At 41.4% G+C, this 15,358-nt stretch overlaps 1 protein-coding gene across 1 annotated transcript in view; it reads right to left on the bottom strand.

Annotated features, from left to right (window-relative positions):
- Positions 1-406: 406 nt before the first annotated feature.
- Positions 407-15,358, bottom strand: part of lmln (leishmanolysin-like (metallopeptidase M8 family)) — an 18,013-nt gene continuing 3,061 nt past the window's right edge. The window contains exons 4-17 of the mRNA XM_008295401.1: positions 15,037-15,119; positions 14,002-14,119; positions 11,841-12,019; positions 11,552-11,657; positions 11,028-11,122; positions 9,917-10,034; positions 8,730-8,837; positions 8,453-8,640; positions 7,176-7,308; positions 5,856-6,015; positions 5,491-5,621; positions 4,253-4,463; positions 3,069-3,184; positions 407-1,293 (exon numbers count right to left, since the gene is read on the bottom strand). Of these exons, the coding sequence (XP_008293623.1) occupies positions 3,084-3,184; positions 4,253-4,463; positions 5,491-5,621; positions 5,856-6,015; positions 7,176-7,308; positions 8,453-8,640; positions 8,730-8,837; positions 9,917-10,034; positions 11,028-11,122; positions 11,552-11,657; positions 11,841-12,019; positions 14,002-14,119; positions 15,037-15,119 (1,731 nt within the window). The 3' untranslated portion in view covers positions 407-1,293; positions 3,069-3,083. The remainder of the gene's footprint in view (positions 1,294-3,068; positions 3,185-4,252; positions 4,464-5,490; positions 5,622-5,855; positions 6,016-7,175; positions 7,309-8,452; positions 8,641-8,729; positions 8,838-9,916; positions 10,035-11,027; positions 11,123-11,551; positions 11,658-11,840; positions 12,020-14,001; positions 14,120-15,036; positions 15,120-15,358) is intronic.

Here is a 15,358-nt window from a genome sequence, read left to right as displayed (position 1 = left end):
AATACAGACACAGCTGGTTTGACTGTACAGGGACCGGATGGCTCTGAGGGAGTATGGGGTACCAGGCTTGTTGCTACGAGCCATTCGGTCGGTCCACTTGTATATGTGGTCCTAAATCCGATAGGTATCTGATCTGTTGCCATGCAGCTTCTGTCTGAACGGCCAGGTCGCATTGATCTGACCAACACGTCATTCGGGCCGCCGAAGATGTGTGTCTTGCTATGAGAGTGTTAAAAAGAGGCGCTCGCCCATGAACATAAAGGTCACCCATCAGTACAGCCTCTCCCATCACTATCCCAGCACTCCTGAGTCACACGTTTCTCTGTACAGACGTTGCCCCACAAGTCCTGCAGTCTGAACGTAGCCTAAGCGGAGACCAGAGGCTTCTCTGTGCACAGCTGCCCAGCTAGCTTCCACCGTAGCCTGCATGTGAGGCGTTTAGGGAACATCAGGACGTTATAGTGTTGATGATAACCACATTTTCGGTGAGCGCAGAGGAGATTTGGGTATGTTTTGACTTATATTTTGCCCCTAAAGACGCACCGAATTCAGGGAAAGATTGCAGACGTTAGCAGGAATGTGGCACAACGACATGGTGAATAATCATGATAACCAACTGGCATTATCGTTTTGGCCATAACTGTGCAGCCCTGATTGAAGTTTATGGACATGGCTTTGCGGCAAATTAAAGCTCCTGCTTGTTTTGAACATCAACAAAACCCCGATATGCCAGATTTGATTACGCTGAATGATTTCTTACATATTGGGGAATGTTTGGGGAGCAATTCTGACACCTGCCTTAATGTGAACAGCATCTAATTATAAAGAAAACTGAAAATGTAGAGAACAGAAACAAAGCTGCACTCATCCGTCCCTGCGTCTGAACATGTCTCTGCTAACGTGACGCCAAATCTACTCAGAGCAAACGAGGTAATGAATTAAAACTCAAGTCCGGAGGAGGCTGGGAGACGTCCCTCAGGAGAGATTCACATTTGTATTTACATTAAAAGTTCTCTGCGTAAAATATCCTTCAAGCTTATAAAACTTTTAAACAGTTCACCGAACCGCACTCAGTCGGAGGACGAACACTGTTCTCTCGGCTCGTGAGTGCGGGTTAAAATAAAAAAAAAGTATTCGTAGCTTTAAAATCGTCCGGTTGCACGTAAAACCACCAAGCGACCGGATGTCGGTTCATATTTGGGTTGATCTGCAGGCAGCCGTTGAGGACGAAGAGATTGGATTTGTACCGTCGGTTTCCGTCGTCGTAAAAAGACAGACCTCCCTCCTCTGTCGCTACAGCGGGAAAGAAAAAAAAAAAAAAGAAGGAGGATGATCCCAAGAATGAATCCGTCACTGTTCTGCATCGTGGGCGAAACAAACTTTGTGGGAAGAAAGACATGAACTGATTTGTCGTTGCTGCACCAGACAAACGATTTTCCAGAAGATGTTGGATGTTTTCATGCACTTAAGTAACCTGATCGTGTTTCTGTGTAACAGTGAAGCAAATCTGAAGAAGAACTTTTGAAATGTCGCTAAAAAAAATAAGAAAAACTAAAAGAAGCCGGAAATAAAAGCAGCTGTAAGCAGAAGACGGAGACGTAAATAAAAGTTTTCAGGAATCAGTTAAATGATCGTTATTCTTATAAATGACTGAAGCCGATCAGCTGTTTGAGCTAAATGTCTGCGACGTCAGGTTTGAAGCTTATTAACTGTTTTTTTTTAAAACATTGAGTGCATAAACTTAGTTTTAGCACAAATTGGGGACTTTTTTTTTAATAATTTAAAACGTTTGTCTCTTACATTAACGGTTTCTTTTCTCAAAATCTAAAAAATGTTCCTGAAAATAAATGATAGAAACACGTTTTACAACCGGTTGCTACGAAAAAACGATGACGGATGTCAAACCCAGAGTTAAAATTTCTCGGACAAATAGTAGTTAAACAGTAAAGCAACATGTAGACGAGTCGACTTATTTCCCTGAGAAACTTTCAGTTCCTACCTACACCTACAACTAGAAATTCAGGGTTTTGTTTTCGTAAAAACACGGCTATAAATCATCACACTGAACCTCTATGTTCTGGCTGATTTAGGTTTTTATGGTCACTTTGTTTTCTTTAATTCCTATTTGTCTGATCTTATTTTATTTCAGTCGCTCTACTTTCTCTGTTCCCGTGTCCGTTTGGCCTTATTGACCTGATCTGCTTTTATTTTATGGTAAGCATATTATTTAAAAATAATAATAAAAAGCACGATATAAGTAAAGTTTATCATTAATATGTATTTGTTCCACATGGTCAGACTGGACGGTGGAATGAAAAGCAGGTGAATCGATGATTAAAACAACAACTAACAATTTTTCTTTTTTTTCCCCCATTATGATTTTTTTTAAATTACTTTTTTAATTCATGGATTAATTGTTTGGCCAAGAAGTTGCCAAAACATTTGGATGAAATTAAGTTTTAGTGACGCTAAAGTGAGGCTCAAATCTACAAATTTTGGGCTTTTTTTTTCTTCACTCGATTTGCTTTCAAAAACAACAAATAATCTGAAATCAAGATGAGTTTATTGGTTGATAATCAGCTAATTGAGCAACCGTTTCAGTTGCCTATTGCACTAATTAATCATAATATTAGTGCTCATGTCAGGATCTCATCCCCAGTGTACATGATGTAGTCGGTAATTCGCACAAATTTGGAAAAATGCTTAATTTTTCATGTGCCAGTGTTCTGCAATAACAAAGATGGTCCCTTTTTGATCAGATTTGTTCTTCTTCTGATGCTTCACATGCCAATAGCTGCTCACCACGCTGACGTGTACCTGACTCAGGAGGGTTTCTGGTTCAAAACGGATGTAACCTGATACTTAAGTGCATGTAAACACACCGACGGAGCTTCAGCAGAAGGAAAAGAGAGAACGGACTGAATGGAATGAAGGTCAAAGCAGAGTCTAGGAATGAAGGAAGGAGGAAGTTAAAAACAAGAGGCTCTTCAGCAAACAGAAAAAAGTGGAAAAGCGTGCGGTCCGAGTCCTCAGAGGGCGACGGCGCCGGCGGAGGAGAGTCGAGCTACCTGGTTGGTGTGTCATCAGCTGCAGTGGCAGAGCAGCAGTCCGGCCACGAGGGGAAGCAGGTTGAGCAGCAGCAGCCACAGAGTGGAGCCCAGACCTGGAGAGCTGGAGCACGGATCTGCAGCAGGAAGACAACACGACACGCATGAACACGTTAAACAGCCTAAAAAACACCGACCTGGAGATCAGGTAGGGGTCTGGGAAACAACACGTTTTATAAGTTTATCATTTATATTTATTCTAATTTTTATTTATTTCACTAGATTTATTTTTATTTTTATTTTTTGCATTTGAATGTTTTATCATAATTTATTTTTGTTTGTTTTTAGTGTTGTACTTCATGATATTTTTACCTGTATTTTTATTTATTGTCCAATCTTTTATCATCTTAACGACCCATAAAATACACACGGTTACATGTCAGTGGCTGTAACCCTCGACAACCACATACACTCTATGTGTGCATATGTTAAAGACAAATCAGTCAAAATATCAAATAAAATTAATTTATTAAAGAAAGCACATGATAATAAATACATATTACTATGTAACTACATCTATAATTGAGTTTTGTTTCCTTATATGCCAGGATTCAGTATTAGTAATTTAGATTTAGTGTATATTATTGTTATATAGTATAGTTTAGTAAATTTATGTGTGTTATGTATATATATACTATTTCATGTATACACAATCAATACATTGAATTTTTCAAATTATTTATTATAATTTTTTTCTCAACATTTTTCTGTTATTTTTTTTATTTTTCAGTTAGATATTTTCATTGTTTCTTTTTTAATTTAATTTAATTTTTTATTTGTTAATTTTTTGTACATTTTCATTTTGTTCAATTTTAAGTTTACTATTTTTTTTGTTTTTACTCTTATTCCCTCTTTAGACATTTTTTAGTGCATCGTTTCTTTTTAGTGAAGTCGTAGTAAAATAAAGTGTTATTCTTTGTTTTTAGTATTTTTAAAACTTCATTCTGTCTGTATTTTTAGATTTTTTTTTCAGCTTCTGTATTTGCTACCCTTGTACTTAGCTGATTATAAATTAACAGCTGATTCTCTAGATTTGATTGCATTTATCTTCCTGATGATTTATGATGAACTAATTCACCTGCACAGCCTCTATCCTACTCTATCCTACGGCTACTGAAACGTGGCTGAGGAGGAGCGTCACTGACCGATGGGGTTGCTCCTGGAGGTGTTGATGGGGGGCAGCTGGTGGGGCAGGGGGCAGTCGTCGCAGAAGTCGGTGCAGGCGGGGCAGATCAGGACGCCGTTGTAAACCCAGTCGTTGACTCGGACGCTGACGCTCAGCAGCTGACCTTTACGGCCGCACTGGAAGGACCGATCCTGGACGAACACCGTCAGGCCCTGGGCCGAACACGACACCTGCACGGGGAGGAAAGACGTGTAGTAGGTGTAGTGGGAGGAGGAGGAGGAGGAGGAGGAGGAGGAGGAGGAGGAAGAGGAGGAGGAGGAGGAGGAGGAGGAGGAGGAAGAGGAGGAGGAAGAGGAGGAGGAAGAGGAGGAAGAAGAGGAGTAGGAGGAGGAAGAGGAGGAGGAGGAGGAGGAGTAGGTCCAGGAATAGTAGTAGGAGGAGGAGGACTAGGAGTAGTAGTAGGAGGAGTAGTCATAGGACGAGGAGGAGGAGGAAGAGGAGGAAGAAGAGGAGTAGGAGGAGGAAGAGGAGGAGGAAGAGGAGGAGTAGGTCCAGGAATAGTAGTAGTAGGAGGAGGACTAGGAGTAGTAGTAGTAGGAAGAGGAGGAGGAGTAGGAGGACGAGGAGTAGTAATAGTAGGAGGAACAGAAGTAGTAGTAGTAGTAGGAGGAGGAGGAGGACTAGGACTAGGAGTAGTAGGAGGAATAAGAGTTGTAGGAGTAGTAGTGGCAGGAGTAGTAGTAGGACTAGGAATTGCAATAGTTGGAGGAATAAGACTAGTAGTAGCAGTAGCCGTAGGTTTTGAGAGACTCCGATGTCTGTACAGTAAATATAAACACCTATTAAATAAGTCAGTAGCCTGTTAGCTTAGCATGCAAACTAGGAGCATGTTATCTGTAGAAACATCCACCAGACGTGTGTGTTGTTACTGCCTAACGAGGAATATTATGGAGAAAACTCAACTTGTCATTTCAGAAATCTCTCTGCCAAGCAGATCTTAAATACAGCTGAATCTGCAAACATCTTTAAAAACTTATTTTTCTGTAAATGTCATGTTCCAGTGTCGCTGAACTGCTTTTCTGTTGGGATGCTAGCTGTTGTTAGCATAGATGCTGAAGCTGAGGTGTTCGTTTTAGGCCTCGCATCGAGCTCTAAATGTGGATAAATGTTGAAGAAGTGAAATGTTTTGAGCTCGTTAAGTATCATCACATCTCAAATCGTGCGACAACACACATAAAGCTGCTGAAGTGACGTCACCTTGTAGCATCCGGAGCCCCAGTCGGGGTAGGTCATCTTGCGGGTGCACTGCTCCATCACGAAGGCCGACTTCTGGTACAGACACACGGATTCTGGTCCGTACTGCTCTGCTCCGTAGTTCCTCCACCAGTCTGGAAGCAAAACATACCCGTGATGATGACGCTGCAGCTTCTTCCTCAGGCTGTTTGTTCATTTTTCATAGTATTTGTGTACAAGTGCAACAAATAAAAGTCTCTGAGGCGAGACAGTCTGGACATGCGGGCTTCACATGAACACCAAGGTGATGCAGCTGAGCAGGACTGTTGTTGTGGTCTGTTCACTGGTTGTGTTGACAACAAGAGAGGCGTTCATGCAGTGAGCGCTACCTGGCTGGTTCTCGGACACCCTGCAGTAGGAGTTCCTCTGGTATTCTCCGCTGAGGTGCCAGCTGAACTCCTGGCTGAAGGGACAGAAGTCGGCGATCTCCACGGCGCCGCCGAAGAACGACAGCTGATCCGCAGCGACGTCGGGGATCCGCTCAAAGTACTGACACGTAAAAAAAAACACTTACTGAGCAGCTCATAGTGTCACATACAGCTACACAATATGAAGCCGACTGCACAGAGGGCTACTGAAGAGGAAAAAATCACTTTCAATTTCAGTCGCTAGCTTCAGAAAAATAATTACACTAATTATTTGCATCCAACAGCACAGACGAAGGGGGTCAGGCTCCTATTTAATGAGTCGTTTTTACAGATTGGTTACACTGGATGCAGCAAACTTGGTGTTACTGTAAGTTAGTGTGCATGTCAGAATCCATCCAAAGCTCAAATTTCATCTCAAATCCTCGGTTTCCTTCTGCTTGACTGTCTCTGATTTGCTTTTTTTTTATCATTAACTGTGGATATTTGAAGTTTTAACGGCAATATCTGTGGAACAATTTAAGATAAAAACCTGACATTTTCACTGATATTTCTCATCGTGTCGTCAATTCAGAATCTGCAACATCAGACGAATGGATCAAAGAAGCTCTGATGCTCTGGTGAGTTGAAATATGAGGAAAAAATTTAAGCCAATGTTAAAAAGCTCCATCTTTGAGGCTCAATAACAACAAAAAAAAATCAAAAAACAATCTTTTTGAGTTGTGAAAGAGTCATTCTATCTCAAAACAACAAATTCTGCTCAACTATTTCTGATTTATCTCATATTTGAGCGTAAAATATGAATATTTAAAACGGTATCGGTGAAATTTTACACCGACGTATCAAATGCTTTCCACCCGTCGACCCACTTTCAGCTCGTTTTCTCACACGTTGAATTTTGAGGCTGTTTGAACGACGACATTTCAGGAACTATTAAATATATTTAATGCATTATAATATGAAATTCTCAGTCGCACGATGGTGGTTAGCCTAATCCACAGCAGCTCTATAGTTTCAAAATGGTTCTGCACATATAATTAGGAAAAAAAATCTAATCAGAGTTTAATTTTCAGACCAATCGTATGATGAGAAACAACAGTGAAAAGTTCAGCCTTTTATCTTCATGAGAAATTCAGGTGAATCAGAGATGGTCGAGCAGAAACTAAAGATCTGAGATGAAATGACCTAAAGGAGACCATCAGGACGCCTGGAACCGTCCCAGCTAAACCTCCGCTCTGCCGGTTGTTTATTACGACCACCTCCCTGCCGGTCTCTCTCGTGTACCTGGTACTCCAGCGGCAGCTCCTGCGGGTATTTCTGCAGGTTGCAGACGGCCACAGCCAGCTGGTCCTGCCTGCAGGTCAGCTGCAGAGGAGACGCTCGAACTGTGTCGCAGTACGGCGTCACAGCGTGTCGCCTGCAAACACAAACATCACCGGTGAGCTGAGGTCGTGGTTATTAAGTCAAGGATTATTGGTTTTATTCTGAAGACGGCAAGCTAATTTATTAGAACAAATGATGCATGAATGCAGCTAAAAAAGAAAAGACCCCTTTGGGAACCTTCTTGCTGCCTGTTGACACTGTTCACTGTGCAGTTATTGGAAAATACATTTAGACTAAATCATTTCTAAGCTCATTAACGCTGCAAAAAGGGTAATAATAAAGTTATTTATTTGATAAGAAGCTGTAAAACCTGCAAAGAGTGAGTCTTAACTTCTGGAAAATCGTGCAAGAAGCTCCCTCAAAGCATTTTGTTTATTGGACTTAAAATGTTGTGCAGCAAATACTGACTCAACATTTAACACTGTTGTGAGGTAGCACCATCTTAAAATACCTTCTGGTGTTTTAGTTTTAAGGCTCGGTGCTTTCAAGAAATGCATATTCTGATGCTATTCAAAACACAGAGTTTTCAGATGGCGCTGTTAAATATGTACAATAAATAAATAAAAACGACAGCACCACAGTTTAAATACACACAACAAAGTAAGTTATTTAAAATCCAACTTAAATGAAAAGGTGCACACATAAAATACGAGAGTGAAAATAGTCTTTACATTTTATAGCCTCTAAGGTCATAAAATGTTTAATCTCATGCACACAAGTTTAAAAAAAAAAAACAATCTACACTGTTTTTGTGCTGTTTAGAACTTTAGCACCATCGTTAGTGTGACGATTAATCTGCAACTAACTTGTTTTTATCATCGATGAATCTGAATATTGTTTTTCTGTTGTAAGAGGTGTTTTTTGTAAATTGCGCAGAATTTGTTTTGTCCGACTAACATCTGAAATCTAAAGAAACTCAAGTTCTCTTCTGTACATGACAAGTACAAGCAACAGCTCCTGATATCTGAGAAGCTAAAACCTATAAATAAGTAGCGTTTTACTTTTGTTTTTGCCTGAAGAGTGACGATGTTCAAACAAAGTACCTCAAAACAGTATCTGAGAGGATGTCCTTTACTTACGTTTTATGGTTGGAACCACATTTACACATTTTAAAACAACAGCAGACGTTATTTTATGATCACGAGCATTAAAAAACTGCACATCAGTGTTGTTCCGACCTCTGCCGCTGTCTGTCCATCCAGAACTTGCAGCTCTTCATGACGAAGTCGCAGCCGAGGCCGCGGCCCCAGTCCAGCCTCTGGGCCAGGCTGTAGTTGGCCCGGTACCAGCCGCTGTCCTCCATGATGGCCAGCGTCAGCCTGGAGAACACCCGGTTCTGGGTGTGGGAGCCCGTCATCGCCTCGTTCTGAGGGATTACATTAGAAAAAAAAAGAAGTTAACACAGAGGAGAAAGCTGAACTCTTCACTACCAAAGAACTCAGAGCCGGTGGTGACCTCCAGCAGTCTCTTCTCCCAGTGGTTCAGCTCAGTTCCAGTCCCTCCCTGGTTCTCCAGCTCCATCCCCTCCAAGATGGGGCAGTTAAAATGTCTCCTGGCCTCCTCCTGCAGTCAAACACAACAACACACACGAGCTCAGTCACTTCCTGACATTGATCCTAGTCACAAGTAAAATATAGATTCCTCTAATCGAACATTAATATCACTTCCCAGCAGTACACAGTAAATATACAGTAAATCCTTGTAGTACAGTTAAGTAACGTGATATGAGCTCAGGTAAAAGAAGAACACAGCGACAGGCAACACAACCCCAAACAGATGCAAAGTGACCACAAGGAGGCACAAAACAACCACAAAATGAACAGAAAAAGTGTTTAACTGGACTATAAAGAGACACGAAACAACGACAAGGAGACAGAATGACTAAAGACACAAAACAATAGCAAAGAGACACAAAGCAGCTACAAAAAACACAATAAAAACAGTTTAAAAGCAACTACACAAAGACACAAAACGATTACAAAAAGACACACAGAAAACAGCCAACAAATGACAAACACAAAATGGCTACAAAACATTCACAAGACATCCACGATACAACTGTTAAAATGACCACAAAGAGACACAAGACAATCACAAAGAGAGACAATGTGACCCAAAGAGAGACACAACAAAAGCAGACATGAAAAACAACTACAAAGAGACACAAAATGACTACAAAGAGACACAAAACAACTACAAAGAGACACAAAATGAATGCAAAGAGATACACAATGACTACAAAGTGCTACAAAACGACCACAAAGTGATACAAAATGACCACAAAAAGACACGCAACGACTACAAAGAGACACAAAATGACCACAAAGAGACACAAAATGACTACAAAGAGACACAAACGAGCACAAAGAGACACAAAATGACCACAAAGAGATACAAAACAACTACAAAGAGACACAAACCAGCACAAAGAGACACAAAACGCCTACAAAGAGACACAAAACGACTACAAAGAAAAACACAAAAACCAAAGATGCAAAACGACTGCAAAGACACTCATTGGACATCAGAGACCGTGACTGTCTGGACTCAGATAAGTGGCAGGAAACTGATTTGATTAACTGATGTAAACATGCTGTTGCTGATATAAGGAGGAACTGTGACCCACACAAGCTGCTTCTTACCACGACTCGAGGAGTGACGAGGACGTGGACTTGGTGTCGGACCATCACTCCTCCCCTGATGTCCCACAGCCGGCTGACCCTCCGGATCACCGCCTCGCTCCACTGGTACAGACCCAGGCTGAAGCACAGGTTTAGCATCACGAGTTAGAGCAGGTTCCCCATTTTAAGTCCTAACACGAAGCTAAGTTGTTGACTCTTGCTTCACATTTAGCAAAATTCACCAAAAATGCTGAACTACTCCTTTAAAACATCAGTGAAGAAAGTGTTATTAAAGGTCTTCTGGAAATATGACAAAACCTGCTGGGTCAAAAACATACATACAGCAACCTGAATGACCAGTTTTGGTGACGTACAAAGCCGTGCTAATCACATTTTCTTTGTGACCTCTTAACTTTTCATATGTGATTCCAATCAATACAGCTGCTGACTCCTCTGAGCCAAATCAAACAGAGACCATTTGATCCACTCATTAGACTCCGTTACAAACACCACAGTGGGAGGAGCTCAACAAAGATCTGAAAAAGCAAATTATTGACTTTAAAAATGCACGATTTGCTTTTTGTGACAAACACTGATGGGTTTTAATGATTCGATCATATAAAATGCATAAAATGCTGATGATGTGCTCAAATGTGCTGCCAACAATTTCTTTCTATTTGTAGACTCTCATCCTTCCATTAAACACCGAGTTTCTTATTTATCTGCAGGATTAGAAACTTTCTTTGGACACTACCTCGGACCTCGTAGCGTCCTCCGACACAAACCAGATTTAAACTCTGATATAAACTGCAACAACGTGGTGCCTTCGTGTAAAAGCAAAGTTTGAAACTTTCACTGACTGAAACCACTGAGTCTGCAGGTAGTCAAGCTTTTAATTTCTTGACTCCTGTCTGAATGCAACTCTGACGAGCATCACGTCATGTAAAATCTTCACCACACAGGACGAGCGGAGTCACACAGTATAGATGAAACTTCAGATGATTCCAATAAGAGGAAACTAGATGTTCTTCCCTCTCTCTTCTTTTTAAAGGTTCCTGTTGGTGTAAAGAATCACGGACGCGCAAAGCAAACGCCTGGGACCCCCCATCTAGTCTAGGAAGACTTTGCTCACCTCTCGTTGAAGGCGGGCAGGCCGCTGGCGAAGCGAGGAGTCAGAGGTTTGCCTTCGTCATCGTGGTAGAAGGCGAACAGACCGGCTGAAAACCCCTGATGGACCGAGAAGAAACAGAACTCAGGTCCAACTTCAGCCACGAAAACCCACCACACACATGAACCCGGTTAAAGCCTGATCACACCTGGTATAAAACACTTAAATAAAAGTTGAACATTTTCAACAAAATGTACTTTAAATATCTCAGAAAATGACCCCTGTGAGTTCTGTGTTATAGCTATAATGCAGTATTTGGGTAAATTTCTTAATTACGTCGCAATAATTTCCAACTAAACATAAGTCATGCACACGATTTAAGGCAATCTGCTTTAAGCGTTGCATAAAATATAGTGTAGAAGCTGCAAAGGCTCGTGAAGCTGCAAAGGCTCGGTGTTGGTTTATCAGTCAAGCAGTGTGGTCGGAAACTTTCTTTACAAGAAGCACATTTTGACAGAAGACCGGAGGGAGCGTGGTGCTGTACTGACCAGAGCGTGGATGATCTCATGTTTGACAGTGGAGAGCATCCCTTCAAACTCCTGAGGCTGGGAGGAGATCATGGCAGGACACAGGTTGGCGTAGCCCGCTATGGGTCTGAAACACAAACTCACATTAGCTCGGGCGGTTTTGTGCATTTTTACACTAACTTTAAAGCCAAATTTAAGCATCCTAATCTTGACATTCTGACTAGTTTGCTGGTTTAAAAGTTGTCTCAGTTTTTAGGCGTCTTTCTTTACTCCGGCAGCACATGTAGGTGTAGTTTCTTTGTCCTCCCACCTGTCCAGCTCTGCCTCCAGCTGGCAGTAGGCAGCGTAGGCCACGATGTTCTCCTGCCCACAGCGCTCCGTGGTGATGCCGCTGACGTAGAGCACGAAGTCGGAGCCCTCCACTCCGGGGCCGTCCGGAGGCCCCGTGGGGCCGCAAGACTTCCCGGACTCGCTGCACACCTTGCATTGCTGGGAGAGAAATACACAAATCAAGAGTGAACGAAAAGGGACGAAAACCTAAGATGAGATTAAACTTTAAAGGAAACTCTTGTGTTCAGATATTGCTCAGAAGAAAATAAGTGACATAAGAAGCGCAGTGCCGAAAAAGCAGAAAAGCAACGAGATGTAAGTATGACACCATACTGAAATATAATAAGTAAACTCAAATAGGGCTGGAATCAAACACTAGGAAGTAATGTTGGCAACTATACTAAAGGTAATAAGTGATATAACACAAGATAATGAAATGAAATAACCTGATACAGAAACTATTGATACGTCACACTGCTGACATTATTGTTTAGATCTAGTTTTGATTGTTTACATCCAAGTGACCAAAACTACTTTAGTTCCTAAAGCTAAAACTCATCTGGACAAATATTATCACGTTCTAACAAATTAGTCACAGATTTAGCTTCAGATTTTCAATTAGGGTTCAAAGTATTAGTAATTTTTATTGGCAATTAATCTATAGATCATTTTCTCGATTAACTGACGAGTTGCTTGGTCGATAAAATGTCAGAAAATGGTTAAAAAATTAAATGTTGAGTGTTTATCAAAGCCCAAATTGACGCCCGCTGATCTTTTATTTTTATCTACAACCCAAAAATCTTCAGTTTGCTTTCATAAAGAAATCAGAAAATATTCACATTGAAGGAACTGGAATGAGAGAAATGTTTATGCTTTTTAAAAATGAGTCTAAGTGATTAATCGTTGTCGCTCTGTTTTTAAGCCTCAGTAATGAGAGCCCACAGCAGGAGAGGCTACAGCTCTATTATTAGCTCCTGCCCAGCGTCCACAATAACCATAATCTGATTAACATCCTGACAATACCCTTCTTTTATCCTTTACAACCTTCCACTCCGCTCCGTCCTCCCCCCGCTGTAAAGGCAGCTGTGACTCGGGAGGCTAAGCAGCTAATAAACAGTTGGCTGGTGATGCCCGGTGAAAGATGTCGAACCCTCAACAATGGTAAATTAGCTGCAAGTTCAACAAGATAATGTTTGTACAATGAGGGTTTTTCCACCGGAAATGACTGTTTTCAGGCAGTTAATTCTCATTATAGTGTTGTGTCTTCTGTGCTGTATTTACCACTCAGGAACTCCAGGTGGCACATTAGCTATAATGCTAATGCTTTATTGGGTAGACTGTGTGTGAAAAGTGGAATCCAACATGAAGTCAACATAGAGGCGTCTTAAACCTGCATTCTGTCTAACAGCCAGCAGGGGGCGACTCCTCTGGTTGCAAAAATGTACAGAAGTCTAAGAAAAAATGAACCGACTTCTCCCTCGACTTGCTGCCTCAGTAAACACTTTCCTAATGAGTTTATGATCTCAGTCACTAGTTTCATGCCTCCTTTAATCCAGCTTTGTGCTCATTTTGTCAATTTTGGTCCCGTTTAGAGTGAAATAGGCAACAAAGCAGGACATGTTTAAGTCGCTGCTGTATCGGTGTGCACAGCGTCCTCGGCTACTCAGACAGATCCAACCCTCGCTTACTTTTGGTTTCAACAGCCAACCAGACAAACTCAGGGCTTCTAAACAGCAGTCAACAAACCAATCAAAGACGTCACAGTGACTACATCCATCTTTTATATGCAGTCTGTGGTTGTTAGCAGCAGTTGTAGATGCTGCATTTACTTACAGGTATTGGATAAAGAGAATGGACTGTTGTTTCATCTGGTGAGGCTAATCTGTTTCTGTACGGGTCCAGAAACAGAAATCACCTGATAAAAATCTAACACTTGCTCTGTTTTTTTTTGTCTCCAGCTACTCCTGAGGGAAACATCTGGCTCTTGAACAGCTTTGTCCAACACTTTCATGCTAATTGGCAATCAGCTAAAGGTGCTAAATTAAGTTTTCATGCATATGTGCTCATTAGCATTTTAGCTCTAACTCAACAGAGCGGCGAGCGTAGGTGTATAGACTCTTTGTCTTGTGGCCCTTCCTGACCTGCAGGTGGTGCTGTGGTACGACGACGGGGCCACACCGGGTGACGTCTGCACAGGCGTCCTGGCAGTAGCGATGAGGGTCATCTCGCTTCCTCATGTACTGGTTGGTGGCACATTGTCTGAGGCGACAGAGACGGACGTTAAATTAACTTAACATGACACATACGCTGGTTTAGCTGTTTCCATAAACATTTCAACATCTTGCACCTAAACAAGAGGAAATTAAAGCCTCCCAGCAGCAAAGACAAAAGGCCCACACTGAGAGACTAAACTTCCTCTGTTGAGAGCTGTGACGTGACATCTGTTGTGAATTGATGCTATATAAATAAAACTGAAGTGAATTGAATTTAATTAAATGCTCGATGAGAGGCATGTGGAATCATATGATGCATTATTACAGATTAAGCTACAGACCAGTAATGAAGCTGGGAAACGACTTTAACTACATTATACAGCAGTATAATACAGTTAAAGCTAAACTGCCTTCATCAGCTCCATGACTGAAGCGAAATGAACGTTAAAAACATCAGTAATCAAAATACAATAATATGCATATAATACGCATACTCTGCATTGTTGAGCATAATTCTGATGCTGTTGTATCAAAGTAAACTTTCAGTATCTCTGCACTGTGCTGCTTTTACTGATGCTGAAGACCTAAAAAAATTGTTCAGACGCTGCATTAGACCTGCAACTGAGAAGTGTTTTAACTGTCGATTAATCCGTCCACAAATCAAAGATGTTCAGTTTCCTGTCTTGGAGGAAACAAACCAGAAAATATACACATTATATTTACATTTAAGAAGCTGGAATCAGAGATTTTTAGCTTTCTTTTCTTTTCTTTCCTTTTTTATTTTTAAAAAACAAAAACACAAACTGACTAACTGATCGTAGAAATAGTTGACAACTAATTTAGTGTCTGTTTGTAACATATTTAACTTCCAAATGCATTCAGATTGAGGCTTTCTCGTCTTGAAGTCGGGTGTTTTTACCAGTGGAAAGTCACATTATTGGATTATTGGAGATGGAAACACACCTGCTGAGCAGCACAGGTCCAACCCTTCGCCTCACGCTGAAGGCCCTCTGCAGGTAGTCGATGGCCTGAGGAAACAGCTTATCCTGAGGAGGGACGCGCACAAGAACGGTTTCAGTCGAGTGCACCTCCGACAGGGACATCCTGATGTGCAGGCCGACATCATTTTATGCACAGCAGGTCAGCAAAAAACATGTTTGTCGGCTGGTGTTTAAGTTTAACCTCGTGGCCCGGCTGAGAGACAAACAACTTCTCTTTGTGATAACAAAAGGTGCAACTTCAGGGCAAGAACAGAGAGCTGCACTATGAAGAGAGATTAGTGTGT

The sequence above is a fragment of the Stegastes partitus genome, unplaced genomic scaffold, assembly GCF_000690725.1.
Source record: "Stegastes partitus isolate 25-593 unplaced genomic scaffold, Stegastes_partitus-1.0.2 Scaffold1044, whole genome shotgun sequence".
Lineage (NCBI taxonomy): Eukaryota > Metazoa > Chordata > Actinopteri > Pomacentridae > Stegastes > Stegastes partitus.
The sequence above is the reverse complement of the archived record's forward strand: the minus strand, read 5'-3'. Positions and strand labels throughout refer to the sequence as shown.